General features: G+C 37.7%; 1 protein-coding gene across 2 annotated transcripts in view; it reads left to right on the top strand.

The window, feature by feature from the left end:
• Positions 1 to 20,259, top strand: part of FUT9 (fucosyltransferase 9) — a 166,855-nt gene extending 146,596 nt beyond the window's left edge. For both annotated transcript variants that reach the window (XM_073220944.1, XM_073220943.1), the window contains exon 3: positions 8,135 to 20,259. In XM_073220944.1, coding sequence (XP_073077045.1) covers positions 8,143 to 9,222 — 1,080 coding nt within the window. In that variant the 5' untranslated portion in view covers positions 8,135 to 8,142 and the 3' untranslated portion in view covers positions 9,223 to 20,259. The remainder of the gene's footprint in view (positions 1 to 8,134) is intronic.
• The last annotated feature ends 7,483 nt before the right edge of the window (positions 20,260 to 27,742 follow it).

The following is a 27,742-nucleotide window of genomic DNA, read 5'->3' as shown; positions in this document are numbered from 1 at the left end:
CACATAAATAAAATAAATTGGAAATATTATCAAATAACTAAAAAATTAGAATAGGGATTAGGACTATAGGTTTCAGATTCTCAAAGAAAGATAGCCCTCATGTTATAATAGTTCAATAATCCTTCTTGCTGCATGAAATAAATATTAATAATATTGGTTAGCATTTATTTTGCATTTATAATTTGTTAAGTATAGTGCAATATACTGTGATTATATTTAAGTTCTAATGGAAAACAACCTTTAGCGACAGAAATTGAAGATACAGAAAAAAAAATCAGGGCTAATACATGGAAAGAGGTCCCTTTCCTTACTTAGATGCCTGAATTACTGAAAAGGGATGAGCCTTTTGTGGGAGGATGCTGGTGTTTTTCAATGTGGTGGGAGGATGGAAATAAGTTCTCTTTTGATGTATTTTTTTCCTTCTTATTTTCTCTGTTGTGTCCACCAAATATGGGACTTTATTCTAAGTACCAACTACTTGGTAAACTGAATATACAAAAAATGATTTATTAGGAAAGAAATCAGAATAAGAAGGCTAAATGGCCCTTGAGGTTTCATTCAGGCTGCAAAGAAAAAAACACCAGTGGGCCATTTAAATCACAGTGATACTGTGAAAGTCCTTGCCTGCAAGGATTGCAGTATTTGCATCTCTGAGATGAAGGGTTTCTCACTCTTGGACTTTTTACTTCTAAATTTCCCCTTTCCACCTTTCTTCTAACAATATCATTTCGTGTTAAATAAAATACTACGTTTTCAGATTACTCAGTTGCACGTTGATCAAGCTTGCCTCTTCCCACCATCTCTTTAACCCCACTTTTATCATATTGTCTCAGGCTTTTGACTTCTCAGTGGCTCATCCTTTCTATTTTAGTTCTTACTGGCCTGTTCTCTTATTGCAGATTTAACGTGGAGTCTCAGAAACTCCTCATTAACTACAGCGATGTGTTTTTATTTAATCTCAGTAAAGCTGTTGCTAATTAGTTTCACCTGAGTTCAAAAGACCATCAACCTGCAAAATTTGGTCTGATCCAGAAACTGTTGTCATGGCAATACTCCATCTAATACAGTGTTTATCTCTATAAGTAGATATTTTTTTATTCCAGCAGCTTTCGTCTTAGTATCTGTTAATGTGCTTTGATACACATGACGGGGTTCTGTTGTGGGATTCATTTCTGTTTTTGTAACTGGGAAAGCAAGAATTTTATGTTGAGGAATATGTGTAAGGAGGGGCCAGGGAAGACAAACGTGTTTGCTTCTTGTGGGTTCATTCTCTTGCCTTGTAAATGGGACTAAAGCCTCTACTGTTCCGCAGACAGAGGACCAGGAATTAAGGGAAATGTTCCAGCAGAGATGTTGTGTCTCGGCACATTCAATGCTCCTGTAGTCAGTGACGAAGTTTGATTCAGACACACAGCTTTCCAACTACAGTGAGACCCCAGAGACTCTGGTACCCAGAGGGTTAGAGGTCAGGGAATCTAGGCCTCTGTGTTCACAGGGAGGAGGAAAAGTGAGGCTACATGGGGTGGATTCTCAGACTGCTGGCAGCCAAATGATGAAGGGGGACCAGCAGGATGGGTGGGGCCTGCTGCCGCCAGATAGTCTGGGGTCCCTATGAAACTCATGCGGTCTTTTAGAAACAACCGAGAGACATCTTAAAGGAGAGAAGTTCCTGGTAGTAAGACCAATAGAGATCAAACTACCGTAATATGGTCATTAAAAGCAAATGACCTCCGGTAGTAGTCTGGTGGGATTTAGGGAATTTGGAATATAAAAATGTATAGAGAAGAAATTCTTCATTCTGTTCTCAGTAATGGCTAAAATAAATGGTCGCTAATTCCTTCAAAATGTTAATGGACTTATGTACATAAACGCTGGGATATAACTGAAATTGTAATTTAAATGATTCCTTTTCTCTACCTTTATTATTTCTAGTCAACCTGGCCCTTTTGAGAATAGTTAATTTTCAAATCTCAACATGTATTTGTAAAGCAACATGTTTTGGAGTCAAACCACTGGTCTCCACATCTTGATTGGCTACTTACTGTGTCACATGAGACACCTAGTGGGGCATCAGTTTCCTCATCTGTAAAAATATATATAATTGTAGTGGATAAAAATTCACCTGGTTGTTAGGGGCTCTAAAGGAACTGATATTTGTTAAGTGCTTAGAACCATGCTTGGTGCATAGGAAATGATACAGGCTTATTTGTTGAATGAACAAAAATATGATTTTCCTGAGGATTAAATGATAAAATCAATATAAAAGTTTATAGAATTAGTATTAGCCTAGTGCCTGGAACATTGCAAATGCTCAATAATTGTTAGCTATTTGATTACTAAAGAAGCACTTGCTAACAACAAGGAATAAAAATTCTGACTGGTTAGGCACCAGAGACTAAATATTGAAGAAAAGCACCCAGTGTCTACTGTATGAGCCTAGTTACAGTCTAACAGAGGCAATAACATTAGATGCTCACACATATATAGGTAGACTTCTACTGCGGCATATGCTGTGCAAGAATGACACGTGGCACTATGAAACATCCATTGACTGTGGGGGAAGGGCAGCACCAGAGGGGGTAGGAGAGGGTAGAGCTGCTGCAGTGACCCATCCAAGAGGGCCAAGCAATGCCAAGCAGGGAACATGCAGGAGGGAGCCTGGCACAGCCTGAGGCTGGGACAGAGGCAGGGCGCCCATCACCCAGTGCTGCTGAAGCCACAGTAAGACTTTATCTTAGGAGGAATTGGAATTTATTGCAAGTCTTTAAACAGTGTGACCTGTGGTTTGAGACAATCATTCTAGCGCAGGTATTCTCTGCTTCAGTGTATGTCAGAATGGCTTGTTGGACTTTTTGTATGGATTGCTGACTTTCTGGTTCCATATGTCTGGTGTTGGGTGCGAGCATCTGCGTTTCTAACAAGATGCCAGCTGGTGCTGATGCCGATACCGCCGGTCCTCGGGACCACATTGGAGAACCGCTGGTCTACTGCAAGGTGCGTGAACCGAAAGGATCGGAAGTGAGTGCCCAGTGAGCCAGTGTCTCAGCAGTCTGTACAAGAGATGACAGATATCTGACCCAGGGAAAATGGAGGGAAGGCAACCAATCTAAGGAATAGTTCAGAGGCACAGTTGGCAGGATTTTGTGCTCGGTAGAGTGTAGATCTGAAGGACAGATGTCATGGAGAATCCACTGGGTTAATTGTTCTACTTTGTCATCTGGGAGGATGGACAACTGATCTTCAGAGTCAGGAATGCAGTAGTAATATATCAGCCCAAAATGAGAGGGTTTAAAGGGCTCCCTTGACCTTTGTTGACCGTCTGCTATGCGCTAAAACCCGACAGTCATCACAGAAAGTGCAGATGCTCACAGCCAAATTATGAAAGACTGTTGGCCTCAAGGGAAGCCAAAAAACATGTTCTGGGAAAATGCCAGAAAAGGGCCCCCTGGCCCTGTCTGTGGTATTCCCTATGGACAGGAAGCACATGGGCCGAGTTCCACTTGGGCTCAGCGTCAGATCTGATTGCTCTAGCTGCACCTGAAGCAGATAAAGAGAGCTGCTGAAATAAATACAGTGATTAAGAACTTGGGATTGTGAGCACACAGAGAAGAGAGCAGGTGAAATTTCAAACTAAAAAACGATTAATCCCTGAATTGAAAAGGAAATTTCAAAGATAAGAAATGTACAGACTGCCCAGTAGAAAGAAGCGGGTAGCGCAGGAAAAGCGGCAGATGGCTACCTGCACGCCAAAGGAACAAATGTCTGAGAAAAAAATGAAAGTGGAAAACAAAAGACGTTTTTGAGCATTTTGGAGGTAATTTTCGTAGGGATGAAACCCCTGCAGAAATAAGTCAGGGAATTCTAGATGTGCTGGAATGCATTCTGAGGAATATTCAAGCAAACATTCACCACAGTATTGGTGACCAGAAGTGGTATATTTTGGTGACAACCTCTCCAGTGTTCGGAGGAAGTATAACAGAGGTTTACTTCTGGGAATACCATGAATTATATCCCAAGGTCTTTGAGAAAGGCTCACAAACACAAATTTGATAGTGTTCCAGAAATCAACCAGTGTCTTCTTGCCGAAAAGTAAATGGCAACTCTTCCAAAGTCAGGAGGCATTGGCTCAGGATCTAATGGGGAGAATCGTAGGAACTCAGGGTAAGAATGCCCATGAGACAGAGTCAGTGGAATATGATATATAAAGGGAATCTTTGAAAATGAAGTGGTGAGTATACAGTTTTTACAGTACTTCAAGGCATATACAGTTTGCTACATAGTATATACCAAATTATATAGCATATATTCATTAGAAGTCTTATTGTATTTTATCCATAGTATATTACATAGGCATTATTAATAGTCGGTTATGTTTTGAAATTAGAGAAGATTGTGCATGCATGTGCTCTCATGACTGCACGTGGGTAAAAATGGCAATAATTTGCATAAGAATCAGAAGGGATCTATTATCCCCAAAGAGTTTCAGCTGTGATGAGAGCTCTGCTTCTTGACGATTACAGAGAAAAATAAAATAATAGCAAATACTTACATAGCACTTTCTATTGTCCAGGCACTATCAGAAGCACTTTACAAATTTTATTTTACAGAGAAGAAGTGACAATGGGTGGCAGTCCCTTTTTTTCTTTCTTTTAACTATTTCTAACTTTAGTCCCCCCATCAACTTGTTAGTGATTCAATTTTGGTCTTGAGGTTTGATCTGAATTGATATCAAGAAGCCCAAGCAGATCCAAAGACCTGTTTCAAATGATCTATGACCTTTATACATTTTTACTGAGGTTAAGAGTCTTACCTTACCAGGAATGGTTTGATTGATTGCCCACCCACACAACAAATAGAGTATAAGTGTACGACACAGTGATTGTCAAACATGTTGACCCAAGAACTCCTGAAGAGCATAAGGGAAAATCTCTGCAACACCACGTGCCATGCCTGCTAGTGCAAGACAGAGGGTAGGTTGAAGAGGTAGGTGGTGGCTTCAATCCAGGAATAAAGTCCCAAGTGGCATGTCACAAACCCAACTGTTCTGTTTTATCTTAAAGTCTTGAGCAAGTATTGAATTCCATTCTATAGTATTCACCTGTTTCTTTCTATGTAAAACAAGGATTCAACACACACACACACACACACACACACACACAAACTTAAAATTATCATTCCGTGATGAAGAATCCTGTTCTCCTTGGTTTCACATTTTTCTTCCTAATACCTTGAGAAATATTTATGTATATATTTCAGAATCACAACTTCAACTTTTTGTATTCCAAGTTCTCTTCCATTCTTTAACACTCTTAAAGAATAACTGAAGGTAGTCCCTTAATGGAAAACAGAATCATATGCATACCAAGTCTTAGCAAGTAGTACTTTTACTAAAGATTTTCTTATTTTTAATGCTTAAGTCTTTAGATTCATTATTTTATAGCACTTGAAACTATTGACAATCATTAAAAAGGTTTAATTATACTATTACTGTTACAAATTGCTTTATACTATAAAAACTATTGCTGTGTCTGGTGAGCTATAGTGACACTACTGCAGGTGCCTTAAAAACAGGATGTGTCGTGGGGGAGTGACTGGGGTAACACAGGGGAAAGGGATAAAGAGGCACAAAATCTCAATTATAATATAAATTAGTCACAGGGATGAAAGTACAGCCTATAGAATATAATCAATAGTTCTGTAATATCTTTCTGTATTAACAGATAGTACCTACACTGGTTGGGGTGAGAATTTAATAATGTTTACAATTGTTAAATCATTATGTTATATACTTGAATCCAGTAAAATATTGTATATAATTATACTTTAATAAAATCGTGAAAATAAAAATAAAAAGAAGTTGTGCTGATTGAGGACCAGGTGAAAAGGATTCTGTGAAGGGGTGGTTGTCTATTTGTCTGTTTCTGTACAAAGCAGGTTTCTCTGAGGAACTGTCCCCTGTTGTTTAGTAATTGACCCAACAGCAGAGAAAAGCTGAGCAGAAAGTGTGTTCAGAGAGTAACATGAAGAACTTTAAGTAATACAAAATGTCCAGGAGGCAGGAAAACTGAAAAGCATGCAGTAGAAAGAACACTGTTTAGTGACCAATCCATTCTCACTTGGCCCAAAGTAGAAGACTCGTTGTACTAAAACGTAGTAGAGAGATGCCAACTCTGAAATATGACAAAGAGACAACACTGGGAGATTTTGCTCATCTAGTGATAGGAATATTTATATCCCAGTTGTAATGGTATTTATTCTGTACAGGGATATATCTTAAATGCACAGAGAAAGAAAATAAATACATACTCACTCATTCATACTTGGTTTATTATTGTTTATCTAGTTGCTGAACATTTTACCTTGCACATAGTTGGGACCCAGAAATTCACCCAGTCATGCATGCAACATATACAGCATATATTAAGCACCTACTATATTCTGGTGATAAGGATACAACATTGATCACCCTGTGAAGAAACAAAGCCCCTCATGGGGTTTCACATTCTTGTATCAGCAAGATGCTTGTATTCTTAGGCTACAACCTAGGGAATCAGTGAATGTAAGATAAGAGTCATCAAGTGCCCAGACTGTAGAACATGGTGACCTGGGTTTGAAAGTGCTCTATCACTTACTATTTGACCTTGGGCAAGTTTCTTAGCCATTTGGAGACTTAGTTCCTTCATCAACACAATGGGAATATGAGGCATAATGTGATATGCATATATATATGTGTGTGTGTGTGTGTGTGTGTGTGTGTGTGTGTGTGTGTGTGTGTGTGTGTTAATGCAAGTGCTTAGATCAATGTTTGGCTCTAATAAGCACATATACATGTCAGTTATTGTTCTTGCTAAGAAAAATTCATCTAAATTTAACACAAGTGACCTCAGTGGATTATTGATGTTTGTATTACCTGTTCAAAGAAAACTCTAGAAGGTAAGAAAGAGCATAACTCAATGGTTATCTGTATCTCTGGTTCTCAATTTCCTTATCTGTGAAGAGGTGATAAAAGATCTTGACGGCGGTTCTACAAGGATTAAAGGAAATTATGTGTTCAATGTGCTTGGCACAAGGCCTAGCTGAGAGTAAGCATTTCTTAAATGGGGCTGTTAAAGTTGTAGCTTGACTATATTGAATTGACAGAATTGATTTAGATAGTTTTTACCATTGCATTTTAGTGTAAAATAGATTTAACCCATCTTTTTAGCCACAATATCCTGAATCACAAGATTAATATTATCCTCCATGAAATACTATTTTCTTCTGAGATTCTGTTTTTACTTTTATAATACTAACATTATTTAATGCTAAGAAAAACTTTTCTAATTCCCAAGAATCACCTATGTGAGAATGTTGTTCTACTGCCAATAGAGTATTTTATTATCACATCCTAGTAGATATTGGATGTAGTAATAGATTATTAAGTTACCAAGGAAAACTCTAAGAAAAAAATTAAAATAAACAAACAATGCATGGTTTCAACTTTTCAAATTTATACATCAGTGTACTTAACTAAAAATGAAAACAAAACAACAAACAAATATCAAATCAAGAGTTGTCATTTTTTTACAGGATGACTCTCCTGATGCTTTTTCAACAATGAATATAAACTTATACCAAGAAACCAAAACAATTTTTTCCTTTAAAAGGTTTGGTTTTCTATTGAATTACATCTGAACTGCAATATTATAATCTCAAAAATTATACTAGCAAATAAGTGATTGTATCAACTGGGAGATTTCACAAGTCTGATGTGTTTCCAATACTGAAAATTTTAGTCATAGCTTTGGGGATGATAGTATTTGTTGTGCCAGTTTTCTACAAGCCAATAAAAATATAACTGGTGGGAATGGCATTGAAAAAAAAATGAAACTTAGCCTAAAGATATGCTGGTACATTCATAGCAAATTCTGACTCATTATTTGTAGTATTTAGGGGAAAGTTCCTTTTAAAAGCGGTTTCTTGGCTTGAATGAAATTCTAGTTCTCTGCGGTTTGATTACACTGAAAAAGAAAATGCAGGTGATTTGGAGATTAAGTGTATTTTAGGATGTATCACCTGTTGATCTCAAATTATATTTATGATGAACTCTTCATCCCTGTCTTAACCTACCCCTCTACCTCTTTCCGTTCCACAGAAAAAATTATGACCTCAGCATCCAAAGGAATTCTCCGCCCATTTTTAATCGTCTGCATTATCCTGGGCTGCTTCTTGACCTGTCTGCTCATCTACATGAAGCCCACCAACAGTTGGATCTTCAGTCCCATGGAGTCAGCCAGCTCAGTGCTGAAAATGAAAAATTTCTTCTCCACCAAAACCGATTATTTAAATGAAACCACTATTCTGATTTGGGTGTGGCCATTTGGGCAGACCTTTGACCTGACGTCCTGCCAGGCAATGTTCAACATCCAGGGATGTCACCTCACAACAGACCGTTCTCTGTACAACAGATCTCACGCAGTTCTGATCCACCATCGAGACATCAGCTGGGATCTGACAAATTTACCTCAGCAGGCGAGGCCGCCCTTTCAGAAATGGATTTGGATGAATTTGGAATCACCGACTCACACACCCCAAAAGAGTGGCATTGAGCACCTGTTCAATCTGACTCTGACTTACCGCCGTGACTCGGATATCCAAGTGCCTTACGGCTTCTTGACGGTGAGCACAAACCCCTTCGCGTTTGAAGTGCCAAGCAAAGAGAAGTTAGTGTGCTGGGTTGTAAGTAACTGGAATCCTGAGCATGCCAGGGTCAAGTATTACAATGAGCTAAGCAAAAGCATTGAAATCCATACCTATGGGCAAGCATTCGGAGAGTATGTGAATGATAAAAATCTGATTCCTACCATATCTACTTGCAAATTTTACCTTTCCTTCGAAAACTCAATCCACAAAGATTACATAACAGAAAAGCTCTACAATGCTTTTCTGGCTGGCTCTGTACCTGTCGTTCTGGGGCCATCTAGGGAAAACTATGAGAACTATATTCCAGCAGATTCATTCATTCATGTGGAAGATTATAACTCTCCCAGTGAGCTAGCAAAGTATCTTAAAGAAGTCGACAAAAACAATAAGTTATACCTTAGTTATTTTAACTGGAGGAAGGATTTCACAGTAAATCTTCCACGGTTTTGGGAATCACATGCCTGCTTGGCTTGTGACCATGTGAAAAGGCACCAGGAATATAAGGCCATTGGCAATTTAGAGAAATGGTTTTGGAATTAACGTTTTCCGTCATTTGCACACTTGGCAAAATTATTTTGATGCAATGTCATCCAGGTTTCGAGGACGAGAAGAAAGACAACATTCTGCTTTTGTGTCACAATTTATTTGTATCACTCTCTCTTGGACAACATGCATATTTTGAAGAGAGATTTTTAAGAGCTCAGCATTAGCAATCACTCCATTTGGTTATAAATTATCCTGTATATACCTAATTATGTGCACTGAAAAAATAATTTATTCTTCACTACAATTTGTAAACATTCTTTTTTCACATATTTGTAGCTGTGTGTAATGTAAGTTTGTGATACGATTTCATTTCTACATCAATCAGCTGTTTAATCTTTGGAAAACGAAGACGCATGTCTTAGTATATGAAATATTTTCACTAAATATTATAGTCTCTTGTTCCAAGTTTGCATACTGCCACAAAGGAAAGGTGTTTGTAATTTAATTCTAACCTCTTTGACTTTGAAGTTGAACAAAGTGTACAGCTGTCGCTATTTGATCTGTTTTTACCTGTTTACCACATTTGTGAAGGCAGAGTTACTCACACAGTAAATAAGAAAGATAGGGAAGCATAACTGTTCTATTCAGGAAACTATAGCCTTCCCATTTATTTCCACTAAGCTGACTTGCAAATGTAGCCACTTGCTCTGATGATCCTAAGTTATATTATTCAAGTATTTTTAAATATCAAACTTTTGGGTATTTTTAGTACCTGGGAAATAATCCTAGTAACAGTTAAGAAAATCTGAGACAGTTCTCTTCCTGACCCTGATAGCACTATTTTTGTAATGATAACAGTAATTTCCTCAAATAACAAATGAAAAGACACAAATGTATAGATATAAATCATATTTATAAATGGTACACTTATGTGCAATTTTGAATTACGTATCAATTTAAAATATTTTCTTCTCTAACCCCAATATTTAAGTTGCATTCACCATGTGGACAAATAAATAGACAACATTGGAGAGGTCTGTGCTATCATCGAAAAGAACCTAAGTAAAATTATCATCATAGTTTTAAATATAAAATGTTAAGCATAATAAAGTAGAGATCTATAGGAAACACACAATGCTAACACAGAGTAAGATCTCAGGACACATTTGTTGAATGAACCAGTGAATGGCATTGGAAGTCATGGGAAAGTTGAGTTTCTGTCAATGAAGTGAAGGTTCTAGGCTAGAGGTACTAACGGGAGATGATGTTTTAAATTCCATTTAGTAATTATTTATATATATAGCACATACATCCATGGCCCTCAGAGCTTTACAGAACCAGAAAGAAGTTGTCATTATGCTAACTTTGGGGAGAATTCATCCCTGAACTCACAGTTGCTATAGAGCATTTCTCCATAAAGCAAAGGGCTGGATATAAGAGAGAATAACAGATGAGAAAAAATGGGATGCTAAGGATTCTTCAAGGAAAACAGTCCCCGAAAGAATCATTAATGACTTTATTCCACTCAGGCCAAATCCCATCAAAAGAATTAGAATGTTCTGATGATATCCACTTGGGTCTACTTGCAACTTATTCTAATAGCCCTATGACATGTTAACAGCAGATCTCAAATCCACAATCTTCTACATCAAATGGAAGTTAGAGAAAAAGGTACATTTGGTTTAGTAGGTGGTACACCCCACAATCCAGACTGCCCTGTGAGGATGAGCTCTCTGGAGCACTAGGAGAATTTGAGCAAAAGGAGATTCCTGCCCTGGGCAGAGGTTTGTTTGTGTCTCTTGTTCATTTCCTTCCCGGTGATTGAACAGGCACGCTGTGGCGGTGACTCCCTAACCAGAGAGAGAGATGAACAGCTCTGTCACTGCTCTGAAAGAGCTTGCAATTAAGTGGAGAGATACATGAAAGCTTCCTTTGAGTCTATGTTTATGCACATAGTGCTCCCAATGGACTTTATGAGTCACCATTGATTTAATGAAAGTAAGATAGCAAATTGCCTCAGTTGCTTAGGTCTTTGGCATATGCCTGTGCTGCAAACTTTGTTTACATAGTTGATGCAAGTAGAATCTCTCTCCATACTATCTCTTCTAACACTGCATCAAGAAACAGTATGTCTCTTAGGTAAGGGAATGATCTAAAGGATGCCCTCTTAGGTAAGGGAAGATCTAAGCTCATTTTTATTTTATCATGTTAAAATCGGCAAATTCATACATTTGTGTTTACTTTGTTACCTTTTTGGCCTATAAAAAGTGTAGGGATGTAAACAGGGTGCATTGCTATACGTTTAGAAACCACCTGCTTTTTTCAAAAACAAACAAACGCATTCAATAGATATCATGGCAATCTGCCATTGCTAGGGTGGACCCTTATGACATCAAAGAAACTGAGGGCGTTGTCTCTGTTGTTGACTATAAATTTGGTCTCTTTCTTAAACCTCCTGTAACTCACAGTTTTAGGTCATAATATGACCCAAGCCGAGGCAATAATACTAAGTGACTAACTGGCACATGCCTACATTGAAAACCCATTACTGAGTCCCAGGAGCCTGAGGTTTCTGAATTTGAAGTCCCAAAATGAGTAAGTCAGCTGAACTCTTCAGTCCTGGGTCCATTTATCTGTGAGTTTTAAGGCTGGAAGGCATGAAAGAATTGTTTACAAACCAACCCTTCATTCTACTCATGAGAGTTAACTAGATGCAGAGATAATATTTATTTAAAAAATCTCTCACGCTCACACACATACCTCACAGCTATGACAAGACTAGAATGTAATGGCCCTATATCTCTTAATCCTTCACGTCTCATCTTTTTCTCACCTTTATCACAGAAGCATGTCTCAACTCCTAAAAATGTGAATACTTTACTGGTGTTAGGGCCTGTAGAATGGTACACTTTATATGGAAACCCTTTCACTTTTGAAAAGTACACAAGTAAGTAAAACATCAAACTTGTTAGCTTTCTTTCTGGTCTAAATATTTTAAGTATTGAGCTGTAGCAGAAGGAAAGGGGCTTCCACTACATTTTAAGTGAAATGTAACTCTCAAACTTTTGTATGGTTCTCAGGCATTGTTTTAATTAATCCTGTGGATTGCAATTCATTTTAAGAATATCTCCTGATGAAAAATGGAATCTATAAAATTGGCTTACAGCTGGTTTCAAAAACAAATTATGCAGGAGATAAAAAGAGACTAGACCATTTAAAAGTTTCATTTCAAAATAAAAATCTTTTACTTTCAATGGTCTGAATATTTAAGTATTGATATTGTAGGCCTTACTAATAAAAATATAGAAATATTAATATTATGGTTCTTAATAGTAAGAACGTACACTGAATTTTCCATACCCAACAGTATTACACTCTGAAAAAAAAATGACAGCCATATTTTATGACAGCCATAAATTTGACAATATGAAGTAGGAACTTTCCTTAGTGGAAAACCAGTATCAGCTTAAAAATTTTGCATTTACTGCGTGAATCCTAATAATCCTAGAGTGTGCAGAAATGTTTTCTGTTGTAAGGGCTTAGAAAGCTAGGAACATTTGAGGTGTAAAGTGGCAGAACATTTATAAATTATTTGCTGAGCCTTAAATCTTGCCGCCAATTGGAGGTTAAATATGGAAAGAATAGGAAACTACATAATTGAAATACTTTTACCTGCTGCTTTTTAAGTTATATTCTCCGAGTCTTATGGTAATCACCTAGAAAATGTCTTTGTATTCATTAACGTTACCAAAAACGTTCAGGTCCTTATATTACCATTTTGTGCTTAAATAGTTGTTTGAGTTTCCCTGAACTCCGATCTCATTTAGGGGAACTTCTTAACAAATTAAGTAAAATCAAGTTGTTAAATATCAGACACTTCAAGATCTAAAAGATAAGAATAGTGCCTAGGACAGAGAAGGATCTCAAAAAATATTTATTGAATGAACAAACAACTTGCATTATGAGTCATGCAAAATATCATTAAATGTGATAACAGTTCCATCTCATTGATACCAGTTAGAGATGATATTTTACATTCATTTAATCGGTCAGTGTGTTGCCTGGATACAAAGGCAGGCATTTTATGTCCTCTAGTCTTACTGTGTTCTAAGACCCCCCCCAAATAAGCAACATTTCAAGAAAAGTGAAAACATTTTTGGACATGCTAACATCATATTCAAATATTAACGTACCAACTGTTTCTAATAGGAAAAACAATTTGAACTTGAGGAGAATATAAAATGTAAGCTCTGTGAAGGGCACATATTTATGACCAAACTATATACAGAGAGAAATAGTTTCTTCCTTAACTGCACTCCATTGTATTGCTAACATCAGTCAGTTGAGATGATTATTGTTTTCTAGATGTGTCTCATCTAGACTTTTTGTAGATTTTTGCAAGCTCCACCACTCTCCAAAGTCTTCTCCCTCTCAGTAATTCATATTGAATGCATCCATATTCATAAGCGTTAGAGCAGTTAACAGAACATAAACGAGAGCCTGCAAAATGAGAAATACGAGTAATGCTCGGCTGAGTTATTGGTTCAACAAACTGTAATTTTGACAAAGCCACTTAGCTTCTCTGGACCTTGTTGTTTATAAGGCTCTTTCTAGCACTATTCCTCTCACATCTAAGTTCTAAACTGATACATGCAGATGTTTGCAAATTAAGTCCCAGTGATTGACTCAAAATAAGTTTCTGGAGGTAGGTATTCCAAACAGATTTCCTCTTATTTCTCTGAATAGACCTTTAAAGTATAAAACTGGTTATTTAAATGAATATGAGGAAAGAACCTAGGGCAGGGTTTGGAGTGCAGCAAGGACTGATCAGCTGACCCTCCTCCTTTAACCCCTTCCTCTCCTTGATCCTTGACCTCTATCCCTCACGATTCATGTGTTCACTATTCTCTGAGACCTTAATTGCTGGCAGAAAATGAACCATATAGTGGGCTTTATTTTAAAGTAGTGTAGATTTTTTTTCTGTGTCAGCCACACTTCTCAAAATAATCTAAAAAGTTTTACTGATGCAAACATTTCAGGGAGGCCGTCGAGGCACAGTAATCCCTCATTGACACTGAAATAGGGAGCATACTTTAAGTAAGTCCTATGAATAACATCTAGGCAAGTTGTTATTTTTTACCTCATGGTTAATATTTATTTATTCACTTGATTTATTTTGAGAAATTTTGAAAAAGGAATTTAAAAAAAAACACCTCTCCAACATCAGCTGCCTTTTGTCAGTGTTACTGAAAAGCCTGGATCCTGGGTCACCTGACCTTGAATCACCAGAGGTGTTTATGAATAGCGCTAATGCATGCGCCCTGCTTGTGCAATAGGAATCTTTTCAAATGAGTCTAAAACACTGTGCTCTGAACACATTTCCTGAGATGCTCTGTTCCATGTTATAGTTTATGAACCATCCTAAGCTAGTGGTTCTCAAATACGTATATCATTGGGATTTCCTGGATCTGCTGTATAAGGATCACTTGGAAGTGTTTTAGTCATGCTCCGATTCTAATTCTCTAGGTCTGAGCTGGAGTCTCTATTTTAAAAATCTCCCCACATAGATCTATTGTGCTGTCAGGTGTGAAATCTGTATTTAGCTATCTGTTAAATGGAAAGTATTGTATTGATTAATTGATATGAGCTCTGGCCTTTCTTCAGTTCATGTGGAATCTTCCTGTATAGTTCAGTGATGTATTCCTTTCCTTAAAGAACTAAAACCTTCTCTATGCCTAATTATTTCATGAGCATAGTATTGGCTATCTGTTGATTTGGGGTAGGGTATTGACAGTCTCCAGATCTTCTCAGTTGTGAGTGGTTGATAGCAGTATTTGAATCACCTGGAGATGATTTAACAATAGCAGAGGCCCAATCTCACCTTCAGAGATGTGGTCAAATAGTTTGTGACAGGGCCTAGAGGCACACAGTTAAAAGGCTCCTCACGTGATATTAACATGGGGTCACCAGTCTAAACAAAAGACAGGAACAATTCTTGGTCTAGATGAATGATTAGGAAAGGAAAAGGTTATATACCTTTAAAAAATCTCTCTCATCCTCTTTTAAGTTCTAGCTACATGCTTGTATTTTCCAATGTGAAAGAATTGACTATTCAATTACTAGGACCATTCACAGCCATAAAATTTTGTGCTTCTGCTGTTTAACCACTGTATGTGTTTAAGAGACCTCTTTCCCCCATCCCAGAGTCCTTGTTTGATAGATAGAAAACTAATTTGCAATGAGCTGTAGCACATGGATTTTTGATGACCACAGATATAGAATTGAATCCCAGCCTGCCACAAACTATGTGCAAGTTACATGACTTCTCTAAGGTTTGGCATCTACAAAATAGAAGTAACATATTCTTGACATGTTGTTTTCAAGGACAAATGAAATGACCCTTTAGCTAATAAATAATGTGTTCAATAAGTATCACTTATTATAATAGAAGATCATTGTGAGGAATCCAAAAGTATTTCCACAATTACAATTCTAAAACTCTGAAAATGTTAAGACATTATAAGAATTATTGCAAATTTAAATACATCAAAGGAATAACTTTGAAGAGAAGAGAAATAAATGAATACAGTGTGGAAGCACACATTCACTTCACTATCATTAGTAAGTAATGGAAAAGGTGTGGGGAGCTGGCAGTAGAAGTACATAGGCATTATTTGCATTACTAAACGCATATGCCATATCTTAAAATAATGGGAACCCAAGCGGGTCTAATTTTCCCTCACTGTTAGGAGCGATCAGTGAATTAACAGTCAATTTAGTTTATTATCAGTTGGTATAGTGTTGGTATAGTGCAAATCACAGAATACAGTAGCAGGAAAATTCTTACAGAACGTTTTTTGGTAAAGAAAGGGGCCTAAAAATATTCAACAACTTGACTTAATCCATCACGTCAGCATGTCTACTAGCTTAGCCATAGAGCTAGTTAATGATCTAAGTTAGGAAACAGAATCGAGTCCCCATCAACTTTTCCTAAGGTTAAAACAAATGCTAAAAGTTCCTTTAGAATTGTCAGAGTATAAAGTCAATAAACAGGAATGTATTGGTTTAGTGGTGCAGAAATTAAATAATTCTTAGCCAGAATGTGATTAAGAGTATTCTAATTGCTAATTGCATAATAAATATATTTTGACATGAATAACCTCAACTGTTCATATGCAAAATTTCTAAATTGTGCTGTAATAAAAAACAAAAAAATAAACTTAGGGATAATTGTATTTATGTGTGAAAAATATTCAAAAAAGCATTTTTAAGTAGTCTCTAATTGTCTCGCTTTAAAGAACATTAGGAATATTTATTTCAGGTATCCCATCAGAAAACATACAAAATTGAATTGTTTTTCTGAGTTCTCTGGCAACCAAATTATTGAATTAATTGTGTATTTACGTATGTTAAGTTAGAGCTTGCTGGAATTTCATTGTAAAAAACGAATATGAGTTTTACCTGAAGCATGTTGAAAGTGATTTCTTGGTGACTTTTTCTACTCCTGGTGGCATTCTGTTTTGATTAATGAGGCTGCAGGGATAGAAAAGCACACTCAACAGAAATGATACCCAGACTAAATTAATGACCCATTCATTATGCTAGAAATATGTTCCAGAGTTACACCCGCTCATCCCCCATCTCAGATTGGCCTCATTAGACACCTTCAGTCCCTTAGATGTGACAATCTGAAAGAGGCCATCCTCATGCAAGGTAAGATTGCCACAGGAGAGCTCAGTATCGACTAGGATAAGTACCTGTTTCCAGGGTCTTTAATGAGATCAGGTCTTTCATCTACTGTCTTTGATCTTTAAGAACCCTTCAACAAACCGAGGATATCTGGTTGTCTGTGTAAAACTGGGAGCAATCCACTTTTTAGATAACAGTGGAATGTTATCTAAATATTTCATATCTTAAGATAATGAATCAAAGGACAAGGACTCTCATACTTGAGACCAGGGGTTTACTTGAAAGTAAAAAAAAAAAAAAAAAAAAAATTTCAACTTGTAGATGCTTTCTTTGCATTCAAATCAATGAGAGAGAGTTCTTGCCCTGAAAGGTTCACAGGCTATGTAGCATTCCAAATGGAGACAGGAAAAGAGTAGTCAAAATAAAGACAGCTTTTTTACTCTTAAATAAAAATTGACATGTCTAGAATTAGCAGCATGATGGCAGCCTTCAAAAACAATATAATTAGTCACAAGGGTTTTCTTTTCCTCCTCTTTTTTCCCTTTTTTTTTTAAAGTTGAGTTTGGTAGGAGTCAGGGTTAGTGGAGTAATCATGACTATAAAAACAATGTTTCCATAAATCATGCATAAGATGAAGGTGAAAAGTTCTGTTTGCTGGAGGGAATACAATTGTTCAAAATTGTTTGAATGAAATTATTGGGATCTTCACTGGAATAATCTTCACTGGAATAATGTGTTCTATTCTGGATTTGTTGATTTGACATTCTGGTTTAATAAGCCTGGAGGAGGGCATGGACTGCCACATATTCTTCTAGAATTTTCCTTCTTTTCTTCCTGTTCTCTTCAATGCAGCCATGCCACTTGCTCTGGGAGTCCTGAGAAAGGAGGGAAAGACATTAACAGACATTAATTTCTTCCGGGGATTATATTTAAAGGGCTGTGAAAAGAGCTGCAATGGAGTTTTACGAATGAAGAGAGGGGACTTTACATGCTTTGTCATCTCATTTCCTCAAGGACACGCTTTAGAGACACACATGTGTATAACTTTTCTATGTAGTTCAAGTGTAACTTTGAGTAACAACGGACACTCAAGAAGGTCAAATTATCATGCTGAAGTAAAATGTGCCAATTCTAGTCATCTGACATGTGAATTTAAGGGTCAGTAATCCATAAACTATTTGGAAAGTAATTGTATGTTTTATTAATGTAATGTGATTTTGCACTATTGTACTGTCATATTTAAGCAGACTCTTTAGAACATCCTGAAACCTAAATGCCAAATGTACAGTTTATAGGTTCATGTTATTACTGTTAAGGATTTAATTGCATTGTGCTAGTAGTTATTTAATGCTATTAACTTTCTGTATGTGTATAATTGCCATGCATACCCAGTAGGGGTGTTGTAAGCACACTGATTAGCCATCTGAATTTTTATAGGTAAAATCACGCATTGATCAGAAATCATTTTTCTACTTATTTTTTTGTAGAGTATTTTTCCACACTTGAAAAACACATGGTTATTTTATATCAAGCATCAGCTTTTCTTTAAAATTGTATTTTAGTAGCCAGTGCATGTCTAAAATAAGATGTGTTAGAGATTATAGGGTGATATTAAGATTGCATTATATTAGATGAAAAAAATGCACGTTTTTGGTGAATCATGCACCTTTGGGGGGATTTACACTGCCAATTCACACACAAACTTCATCTCCATCCACGTGCATGATTCATGTCCTTTCAAAAGTCCCTTTTAAGCTTTAGTAAAGTGAAAACATGATTCTTAGCGCTAATGAGCCAGTAGACAACGCTGCTTGGCTTTTTACTTTTAGCTTTACAGCATTTTGTGGTAAGTTTCTCCCTCCGGTTTTCTTCTTGGAGTTTCTCCTTGGCAATAAAATATAACACACAAAATCATTTGTTGGCAAATGATGCCATGTACTATATAGCCACTTACTACTGTAAAGCATGAAGATGTGAACAGTATCTTAATCAGTTCTGTACTACGAACACAATATTCCGGCAGCTGTTTCTACAATCAAGAATGATATGTCTTTCTTTTTTTTATACTGCCAAAATCAGTACTACTGCCAGAGAGGTGGAAAACACTTGAGGCCAGGCCTGCACAACACTAAATTGGGCAAAAAAATGCAGAATATCCTGGGAGTGTGGACAGCCAGTCAGCATAATTAGGGGAAAAAAGGTAAACCCAATCTTTTTTTCAAAAACTTGGGGAATTCAGAAAAAAAAAAATGGTTGCATAGAAAATATGAATTTTAGCTACAGAGACCAAGCCTCTAGATGCTGCTAATTTGCAGTAGTCATGACACACTCAAGTACTTCATTCACTGAAGTTTTATTTTAGGTTTTGGTGGGGGGTTTTTTTGTTGTTTATTTTTAGAAAATACACTTGAGCTTTTGAAAGGGCTTGATTCCAAACAGGTAATATATGTGGACAAAGACCACCCCCAAATGAAAATAGCCATTCATCATGTATAGTAAGGCTAGAACATAGCACTTGGTGACTTAAAACACCAAGATAAACATTTATACTGTTGGCAGGTAATTTCATTGCCATATTGTTAAAAACAGTAGGGATCCTATTTATACATTTATTTATTTATTTATTTTACAGATGTTTGGTTCATGCAAGTTCAATTTTAACAGCTTCAGTGAAGTTAGTATAGTGCTAAGAAAAGTTGACTCTAGCTACTCTTTGACATGGAAGTCACGTGGCCGAGTCTTGTCTCATCCTGGAGTAAAGCATTAATCCAGATAAAGACTAGTCAGTCCGAACGATGTGGAGACTAACTTCATTAACCAGGATGTCGCATGTGCATGACATTCAGGGAGCCCTGATCTAGGCTTTTAGTTTGATACTACATTGTTCCCTTCATTGATTCGACCTGTAAATAATGTAACATGTTATGGCAGCTAAGCAAATATTTTAATAAGCCATGAAAGGCCAATGCCCTAGGAAATCGGTATACTCAACTGTTTGAAGAACTTCTGTTTTTCACAAATTAAACTGGAGATGTCATTTGAAATTCCCTTCCCTTACAAATGCCATCAAAATGTGGATTCCTGCCCATTGATGTTTTCCCGGGCTTATAAATATCTGGTGCGATTGCTATTGTTATAACTTTTTGAAATTTTGTTCAGCAATTAATAGTGACTTCAGCAATCTGTGTTGCGATCCCAAGGCAGAAATAAATGTATAAAGAATTTGAGCCTGTGTGTGTAAGAAGAAAACCTCTTTCTTCAAATATATTTCTTATATTCAGTGTAAGTACTTCACTGATTTACCACTGGAGTTATTCCTTGGATGTGTAAATAATGATGTTCTATTCAGACTTAATGAATTCCTGTACTGTGAATATTTAAAATAAAAGAATTCAATTTAAATGTGCAATAGTTAATGCTGGTTATTTATAATGCTTCCATTCAAAATCATTCACTCAAGACGATTCATTTCCATTTACATGCATCTCTGGATTCCCTATATACATTGAATTAAAATTTAAAAAATAAATAAATATATTTTATAGACTGTGCATTCATTACAAATGCTAAATCAAAAAATGACAGTGTACTTATGTAAACTGTTGTACTCTAGCTTGTTTCCTTAATCTTGCCTTGTTTTAATGGACTCAAGGCTAAAATTAGATCCATTAATAAACTGGATTTGTGTTAGTGGGGGGGGAAAGAAGAGGAAAATCTATCCAACTCTCTTCAGTCTTGATCATAGCTCAGAAGATGCCTCTTCTTGCACTATCAATACTCTGCATGCCCTCCTGATTGTTTTTATATCAATAGTTACCAATAAGCTAAGGTCTCAAGTGTATATATCCCTAATGGACTTCTCCGTTCAGTCATATGCCTCTAACTTACAGTTGCCTACTGTCTAACTTCTTGTAGACCTATTGCCTTGGATAACCCTCTGTGAGGGGATTTCAACACCTACTTCCCCTCTAATCATTCGTTCATTTAACAGCACTATTACAAATGATGTTGCCCAGGTCGAAAACTTAGAATCACCCTTGATTCTTTCTCCTCCTTTTCCTCCCACCGGCTTGACCATGAAGTATCTCTGAACTGCATCCCCTTTCTTTTAGCCACTGTCATTGCCCTACTCAGTCAATGATGGTTTCAACATTTCTTACCAGGACTAAAGCAATAACTTCTTAAAGGCTTGGAGACTTCCCCCCTTTAGACTGCCACCAGTGAGGAAAAAACAGAAAAGGTGATAGGAAGAGAGAATTTAGCCAAACTGTTGACTAACCAGCCATTTTTTCCAAAAAGTCACACACATTTTAGAACCTTTCATTGGTCCCTTGTTTTCAGGACAAATTCCTCATTTGGTGAAAAGTCATACATATTTCTTTAATATTTGGCTTCCACCAATTGTTCTAAGCTTGTGCTTTATTCCTCCCTTGCGATGCTTTGCTTCATGTGCTCTTCTGTGACACCTCCACCACCACCCAGAGCCCAGGAAGCTTGTGTCCCTGCTGAACTCTCAGCACCCTTAAGATTACACTCAACAGTCACATCCACTATGGTGCAAAATATATTCCATATTTTTAATATATTTCAGAGGGTTAAAAGGTCAGACAATGAAGAACTTGATGCTAAAGCTGATGAATGTAGACTAGGCTGGTTGGTTTGAAATGATTTATACTGCAGTGTGATGTAAACTTATAGAAAATTAATAAGCAGATGTAACACCCTATGAGCAAAGCCACACGATACACGTTTCTAAAACTCTTAATCATTAAAAAAGAACTGTAGCATCATAACATCTTATCCATCCTCTTGGCCAATTCTGATGTGTTTTAAAGAACAAGGATTTCCCTTCAGCTGCAAAGAGGCACTGTGGTATTGGGGCTTGAAGTGTGTGGACTGTGGAGGAGGGCTGTTCACATTCAACTCTACGCTCTCTCACTGTCAACTGGGTGGCCTGCGGAAGGTTGTCGCCTCTCTTAACCTCGATTCCTACTGTGGAAGACAGAAGTAGTAACACCTTACAAATAGGACTGCTATGAAGATTTGATGAGGGAATACCCTTAAAGATGTGTAGCAGTGTCTGACACTGAAAGTGTTCAATAACTCTTAGCTATTATTTAAAAAGGAACACAAACATTTCCCTTAACATCTTGTGTTCAGTTTCTCCAGTCTCTATTAAACTGTCTTGTCTTAAAACTATACAGTTTTTGTTACAACCTTAGGTCTCCAGATTACTTCTGTTGTGGGGTAGCCAGACAGAGTAGTTTTCATCACCGAGAAGTCAGAGAGTGTGACTGACTGTGTTCTAGAGACAAGAAGAATACTGAATGCTTGACGACCTACTCTCAGAGCCCAGGTCATATGACACACAAACAGATTCATACAGTGCAGCCTCTGCTTTGGGAATTACTGTATCTAAAGTAAGCTGGTGATAGTGGGAATTCAGAATGATCATATTCTACGGGTGACAACCTTCCTTGAGCAGAGAACTGGTTTGGAGAAAAATGAGAAGTCCTTTCTGGATCGGCAATTCAGTTTGCCCTCCTTATCTTTTCCCCCCTCCATCTTATACTTAAAGAGGACTTTAAGTATTTCAGAATACCTTTAACAATGAATAAGTTGCCATAAGCCAACAGGAAGATAAACCCAATTCCCAGGAACCAGCCAAGCCATGAATCCCTACAACACACAGTAAAAGGGAGAAAATAAATTATCCTTCAAGGTTCAGCACCCCTCTGTGATTGACAGATTCTGCCACAATATGGTATATAAAACCCAAAAGTTATAGCCAGAACTGAAACTCAGGATGTTAATTATGCAAACCATAATTATTTCAAGTAGAAATACTATTTTTAGAGCTTATGAGCTTAGAAGCACAAAAAAACATTCACATGACCATTCGCCATTCATTAAATGTGTCAATATATTATTTTAGTAAATGACCATATTTGAAAATGATCGCTCTGCGTCTGAATATTGTATCAAACGGTTCTTAAATCTATGTCTCAGATTAGGCTAGTGTGGAACATTCATTCTTTGTGGTGCTTGTTGAATAAAAATTCAGGGTGAGGGATCCAAAGACATTTGAAAAATGCTTCAGGAAGTGTTCTTTTTTCAGAGATTCACAATGCACTTTCATATATTAAAGTACTCCAGTTATCCTTCAGTAAAGGAGTTTGTTTGCTTCTTATGAACCCAGTACTTGTCAAATATGTTTTATCATAGAAACTATAATGCTAATTTATATCCCATAAAAGCAGTGGTTGAAGTAATGCTCTGAAAAATGCTGCTCTGAGGCCACTTGCTTTTTGTTCTAATGCAACTTGGGTTCAGTAGCACAAGACACGAGCCTGACCAGTCCTCCTCAACACCTGCCTTTCTTACTGGCATGCATGCTTCTCTGGCCTGGACCCAAAAAACTAGAGTGGTTCCAGACTGACATTCTATGCCCACCTGGGAAATCAGAAGTCCTCTCAAGAGGACACTTCAGCAACCTGCACAGTCAGAACATCAGATTTACTTCAGGATTTTGAGTCCAGACCCTCAATTAGAATGAACTAAAACTTCAGTAATAATTCTATGGGTTATTCACCAAAACATCTGTGCCCATCCAATTCCTTCATTAGACCACCTAACAAAATATTTCCCTAGGATGTTATATACAATGACCAAGAAAACTAAAAGTCATCTTATATCTTGGGATTTGTGAATGTTGAGAGAAAAGAATACACTAATCCTAAATTCAGTACAAAGCACATTGACAGCAACAAGTTCTATTAAGCAAAGTTCCAGATCTTGTTCGTTTTGCCTGCACCTTCTCCAGGCGAGTACTCAAGACAAAAGCTAATCGGTCCAGCCAGGCTTCCCTTGATTGGTTATTATATCAAAATTCTCTGAAACAGCCCCCCTAAAATTTCCATGACAGATCCCATAGTAATCCCAATAGTTTTTACAGTTCTATCATTACCTCTGTTTTTCCCAGCTAAAAAGCCACAACACTTAGCCAAGGTTATATAGTTAGAAAGTGGTAGAATTGGAATTTGAGGCCAAGCAATCTAACATAGGGCCTCAATGCTTAATCACTGTCTCCTACTATTTGGGAACATTGAGCTAAATGAGGTTGTCCCAGTGACTGATTCATTTTGTTGAAGGATTTCTTACTGGAAGGGTATCTCACCGCGACCCTCCTTACCCAGAATGACTCAGGAAGCACGGGCCCATGCAAGAGATTTTATTATCTAAAAGAGAGAGTAGCTGCCCCAGAGGGGGGTTGGAGGGAGAGAGAGAGCAGTGGGACAGAGAGAGTAGAGAGAGAGAGGGAGAGAGAGAGCAGGGGGACAGAGAGACAGAGACAAAAAGAGAGAGAGGGGAGCAGCGTGGTGCCTTTTATTGTGGCGGATCCGCTTGGCCTGTTGCTTTGGGGGAGGGTTGGGATGTTTAGAGATAAGGCAGGGTAAGCCCCAGGCAAGCCCAGGCATAATTCTCACTGGCTTATGTGCTTGGGACCATGGGGCAAATGGAGGATAAATTACTATATTCTTACATTCCTCCCTTTTCTGTTTTATAAGTGGTAGAGGATTTGGAAAGGGGTGCAGGTCAGTCTTCAGTAACTGCTTCCTGCTGACTAGGGGGGATGAAGTTCATTTTTGTATTGATGGGGACGGTCCTCAGATGAGCCCTTGGTCTGCAGTGACGATGGCATTTTCTAGCTTCAATAAGGATCATCGTTTTTGGAGAGGGGTTGGTAATCCTGTAATATAAGCTGGTTAAAGGTTTGGTTAGAAATTTTTTGCATTTGGGCTGATTGCTATGTTTACATAGGGTGGCTGAATTATAGCATTGATGGGGACCTATGTGTAGGCAGAAAAGCAGCCCGTAGGGCAAAGGGAATCCTTGATGGTGCAATCTTTTGGACAGTCTGAAAGAGAAGAAAGGGCTGGCGTTGGGAAGATAGGTCTAGTGACAGAGTAAGTGTTGAGACCAGGGTTAATAATCCTGAAGCATGACTCATGGAGGTTGTAAGGGAGGTCTTAGGACTCCGTGCTGGCAGAAACTTCTTCAGTGATGAGTGGAAGTGGAGATGAGCAGCGCGAAATGTGGAGAGTAAGAGGTCCCGTCAGGTTGGAGGAGTAGGAACCTGTGGGAGATTTGGTGGGAGGGGAATAAGCTGAGACAAATGGCTTAAGGTGGGAGTTGTGTATCCAATGGGGAAGACTCGAGTTTAACTGCAGTTGGCATGGACAGGATTACTGTGTATGGTCTTTGCCATTTAGGAGTTAGGGATGGTGTCTTTGTTGTTTGGAACGGGCATGGTTTGGAGAAGTTTTGGCCTTGTAGCGCAGGGAGAGCTGAACTCCCAGGTATGTGACCTGAGCGGCAGACAGCTGAACTTTGGAGGGTGAGACTTGATAGCTGTGTTCTGAGAGAAAGTTTAAAAGGAGAATAGTATCCTGTTGAGAGGTTTGTAGGGAGGGACTGCACCGGAGGAGATCGTCTATATATTGAAGGAGGGTGGAGCTTGAGAGAGTAAGGGATTTGGGGTCTTGTGCTAGAGCCTGTCCAAAAAGGTGGGGACTGTCTCTAAAGCCTTGGGGAAGGACTTGTTAAGTGTTCTCTGAATAATAAAAATTAACATAAGGTATTTCCTGCCTTTATTTCTCTCTGGGATACTGGAGTCTTGGTCTGGGAGCATATTAAAAGGCTGCCTGCTCAGTTCCCGAGGTGGGCTGAGGTGTTGTCTATTTGCTAAAGAATCCTGCCTTTTGCTATGCCGTGTACAGCTGGGTCTGCAGCTAAGTTAGTTGCTCAGTTTGCAGAATTACCTCCTCAGATCTGAAGGAGGAAAGACAGCACAGAGGCCTGGGCCTTTAGCATGCTAAAGTGAATCTTATACATGGTTACAAATGATTAGCATAATAAAACATGTGCTACTCTTCTTTATCTGGGGAACATTAACTGCTCTCACTGAAGAATGATTCTAGAGCTTAATGTTCAACATAGTTTTAGTAGGGGGGGTTCCTAGCATGAAGTTTTACATTGCTCTGACTGCAAATATCCTGCCTTGCTTTCTCCAGAGGCTCTCACCTTATTCTAAGCCTATGGTCCCTGTCTCATTCCCCCTCTACAGATGGAGACTCTAGCTGCTGCTAGGGAAAAGGGGCGATGACCACTCTGGCTGCTTCGTGCAGGTGCAGTAAAGGGTGCAGCTAGGTCTCCATCACTGGTCAGTTGAGAGGGCCTCGGAAGGTTGGCGCTTCTATTCTGGGTTCCATTTCTATTACTATTTGCAGTTTTGTGGCTTCTAGGCAAGATAGAACAAATTGTTATTAGGTTATGAAGCAACATCTGGAGTTGGATTTTCCATTCTGGAAGGACAAACTTGATGAGATTAAGAATGCATGGCTGAATATGAGAATTAGAAATGTGAAGAGTTTAATTGAGAATCATAGCCAGGTATCATGGGGAAACTAGAATTCTGGATCGAGTTTACATCTCAATAACTAGGATTAGGATTCAGTATAGATAAGACTACATTATTGAAACAATACTTTTCTCTAAAATCACCCTCATTTTTATTAGAAGTAGCCAGATTAAGAAAATAATTAACAGTTGGCTTGATTATTTGCATAAGTGCAGCAAGAAGAGCAATTGATTACATGGGATCTTTTAAATGTGCTTTGCTGGAACTTTTTGTAAGGAATTTCAGATTGAATTTTTAAGGGCTTCTTGAGGCCAGAAAGCCAAGCCAGACTTGCCATCAGGTTGTGCCTGCAGTACCTGTAGATCTGGGTGAATTCCTCTCTTCTTGAGGTTCCCAAGACATTCCTGAGGTTCCTGCACTTGCCAGGAAGTGACCTTCCTTACTCACCTGGTCAGGCTGCTGGGAACCCTGTAAGCAAGGTACCAGGCCAGTTCTTCTAAGGGGCTTTGTTGGCTTTATAAAGTCAATCTTAGTTCCTTAAAGTTGTCTGTTCATATCTGAGTTTACACACATGTCTCTCAGGTATGACATTCCAGTCAAAGCCTTGGTAATATAACTAGTGTTTTTAATCGGTCTTCTTACAAGGAAAGCAGATTCTTACTGAACTTGTGCAAATAAACATACTGCCATGAATTATAAAAATAGTCACTGAGAGTTTTTAAATTAGGGAGAGATCAGGTAGAGAGAAAGATAAAGTTTCAATTCTGCTTATAGAGGCAGTCATTTACTAAACTGTTGTCAGCTTAAGAGAAAAAGTTTAAAACACTTTATCAACACATTTGAAACAAAAAACCACCAAATCATCTTCCTTAGTTTACTTAATCCTATGTAACTAATACCTGTTCTGCTGAAATCTATTTTACTAGTTTAGGAGTAATAAAACAGTGAGTATAGATGATAAAAGACTTACAAATGACAATGGTTAAAAATCTGATGAGAACTTACTATAAGACAGTTGTCATAAGGAAATTTGGATATTTCTGTAACACAAAACATTCAGTAACAAAGTTTAGCATCATTCCCTGTGACAGTGCCTTCTAGGTAATTAAGCAGGTAAATAAACCAAATATTTTCTCCAATGAGAAAAAATTCCTCTGACATGTTCCAGGGACCCTCTGGAAAATATCAGAGTGAACTAGAGGTAAAAAGCACCTTTTTGAATTTGATTTTGGGTAGCTGTTACAAGTTTTAAGGCACTTGCTTAAAAAGTTACATTAGACAAAGCTACACTTCATTTTAAGCATTTTTCTTTGAAATATTTAACAGTTACATCAACTTAAATGACTTTAGGTAAACTTAGGCAGCTGATAACCATAAGGACATGTCTATTCAGTTCAACTTAAATTAGCATTAATGCTTAATATCTTCTATTAGAATTTTCTGAAAATTTTAGAATGCCCAATT

Source organism: Manis javanica, chromosome 13, assembly GCF_040802235.1.
Source record: "Manis javanica isolate MJ-LG chromosome 13, MJ_LKY, whole genome shotgun sequence".
Lineage (NCBI taxonomy): Eukaryota > Metazoa > Chordata > Mammalia > Pholidota > Manidae > Manis > Manis javanica.
Note: the sequence above shows the minus strand (reverse complement) of the source record. Positions and strands in the feature narration are given on the sequence as shown.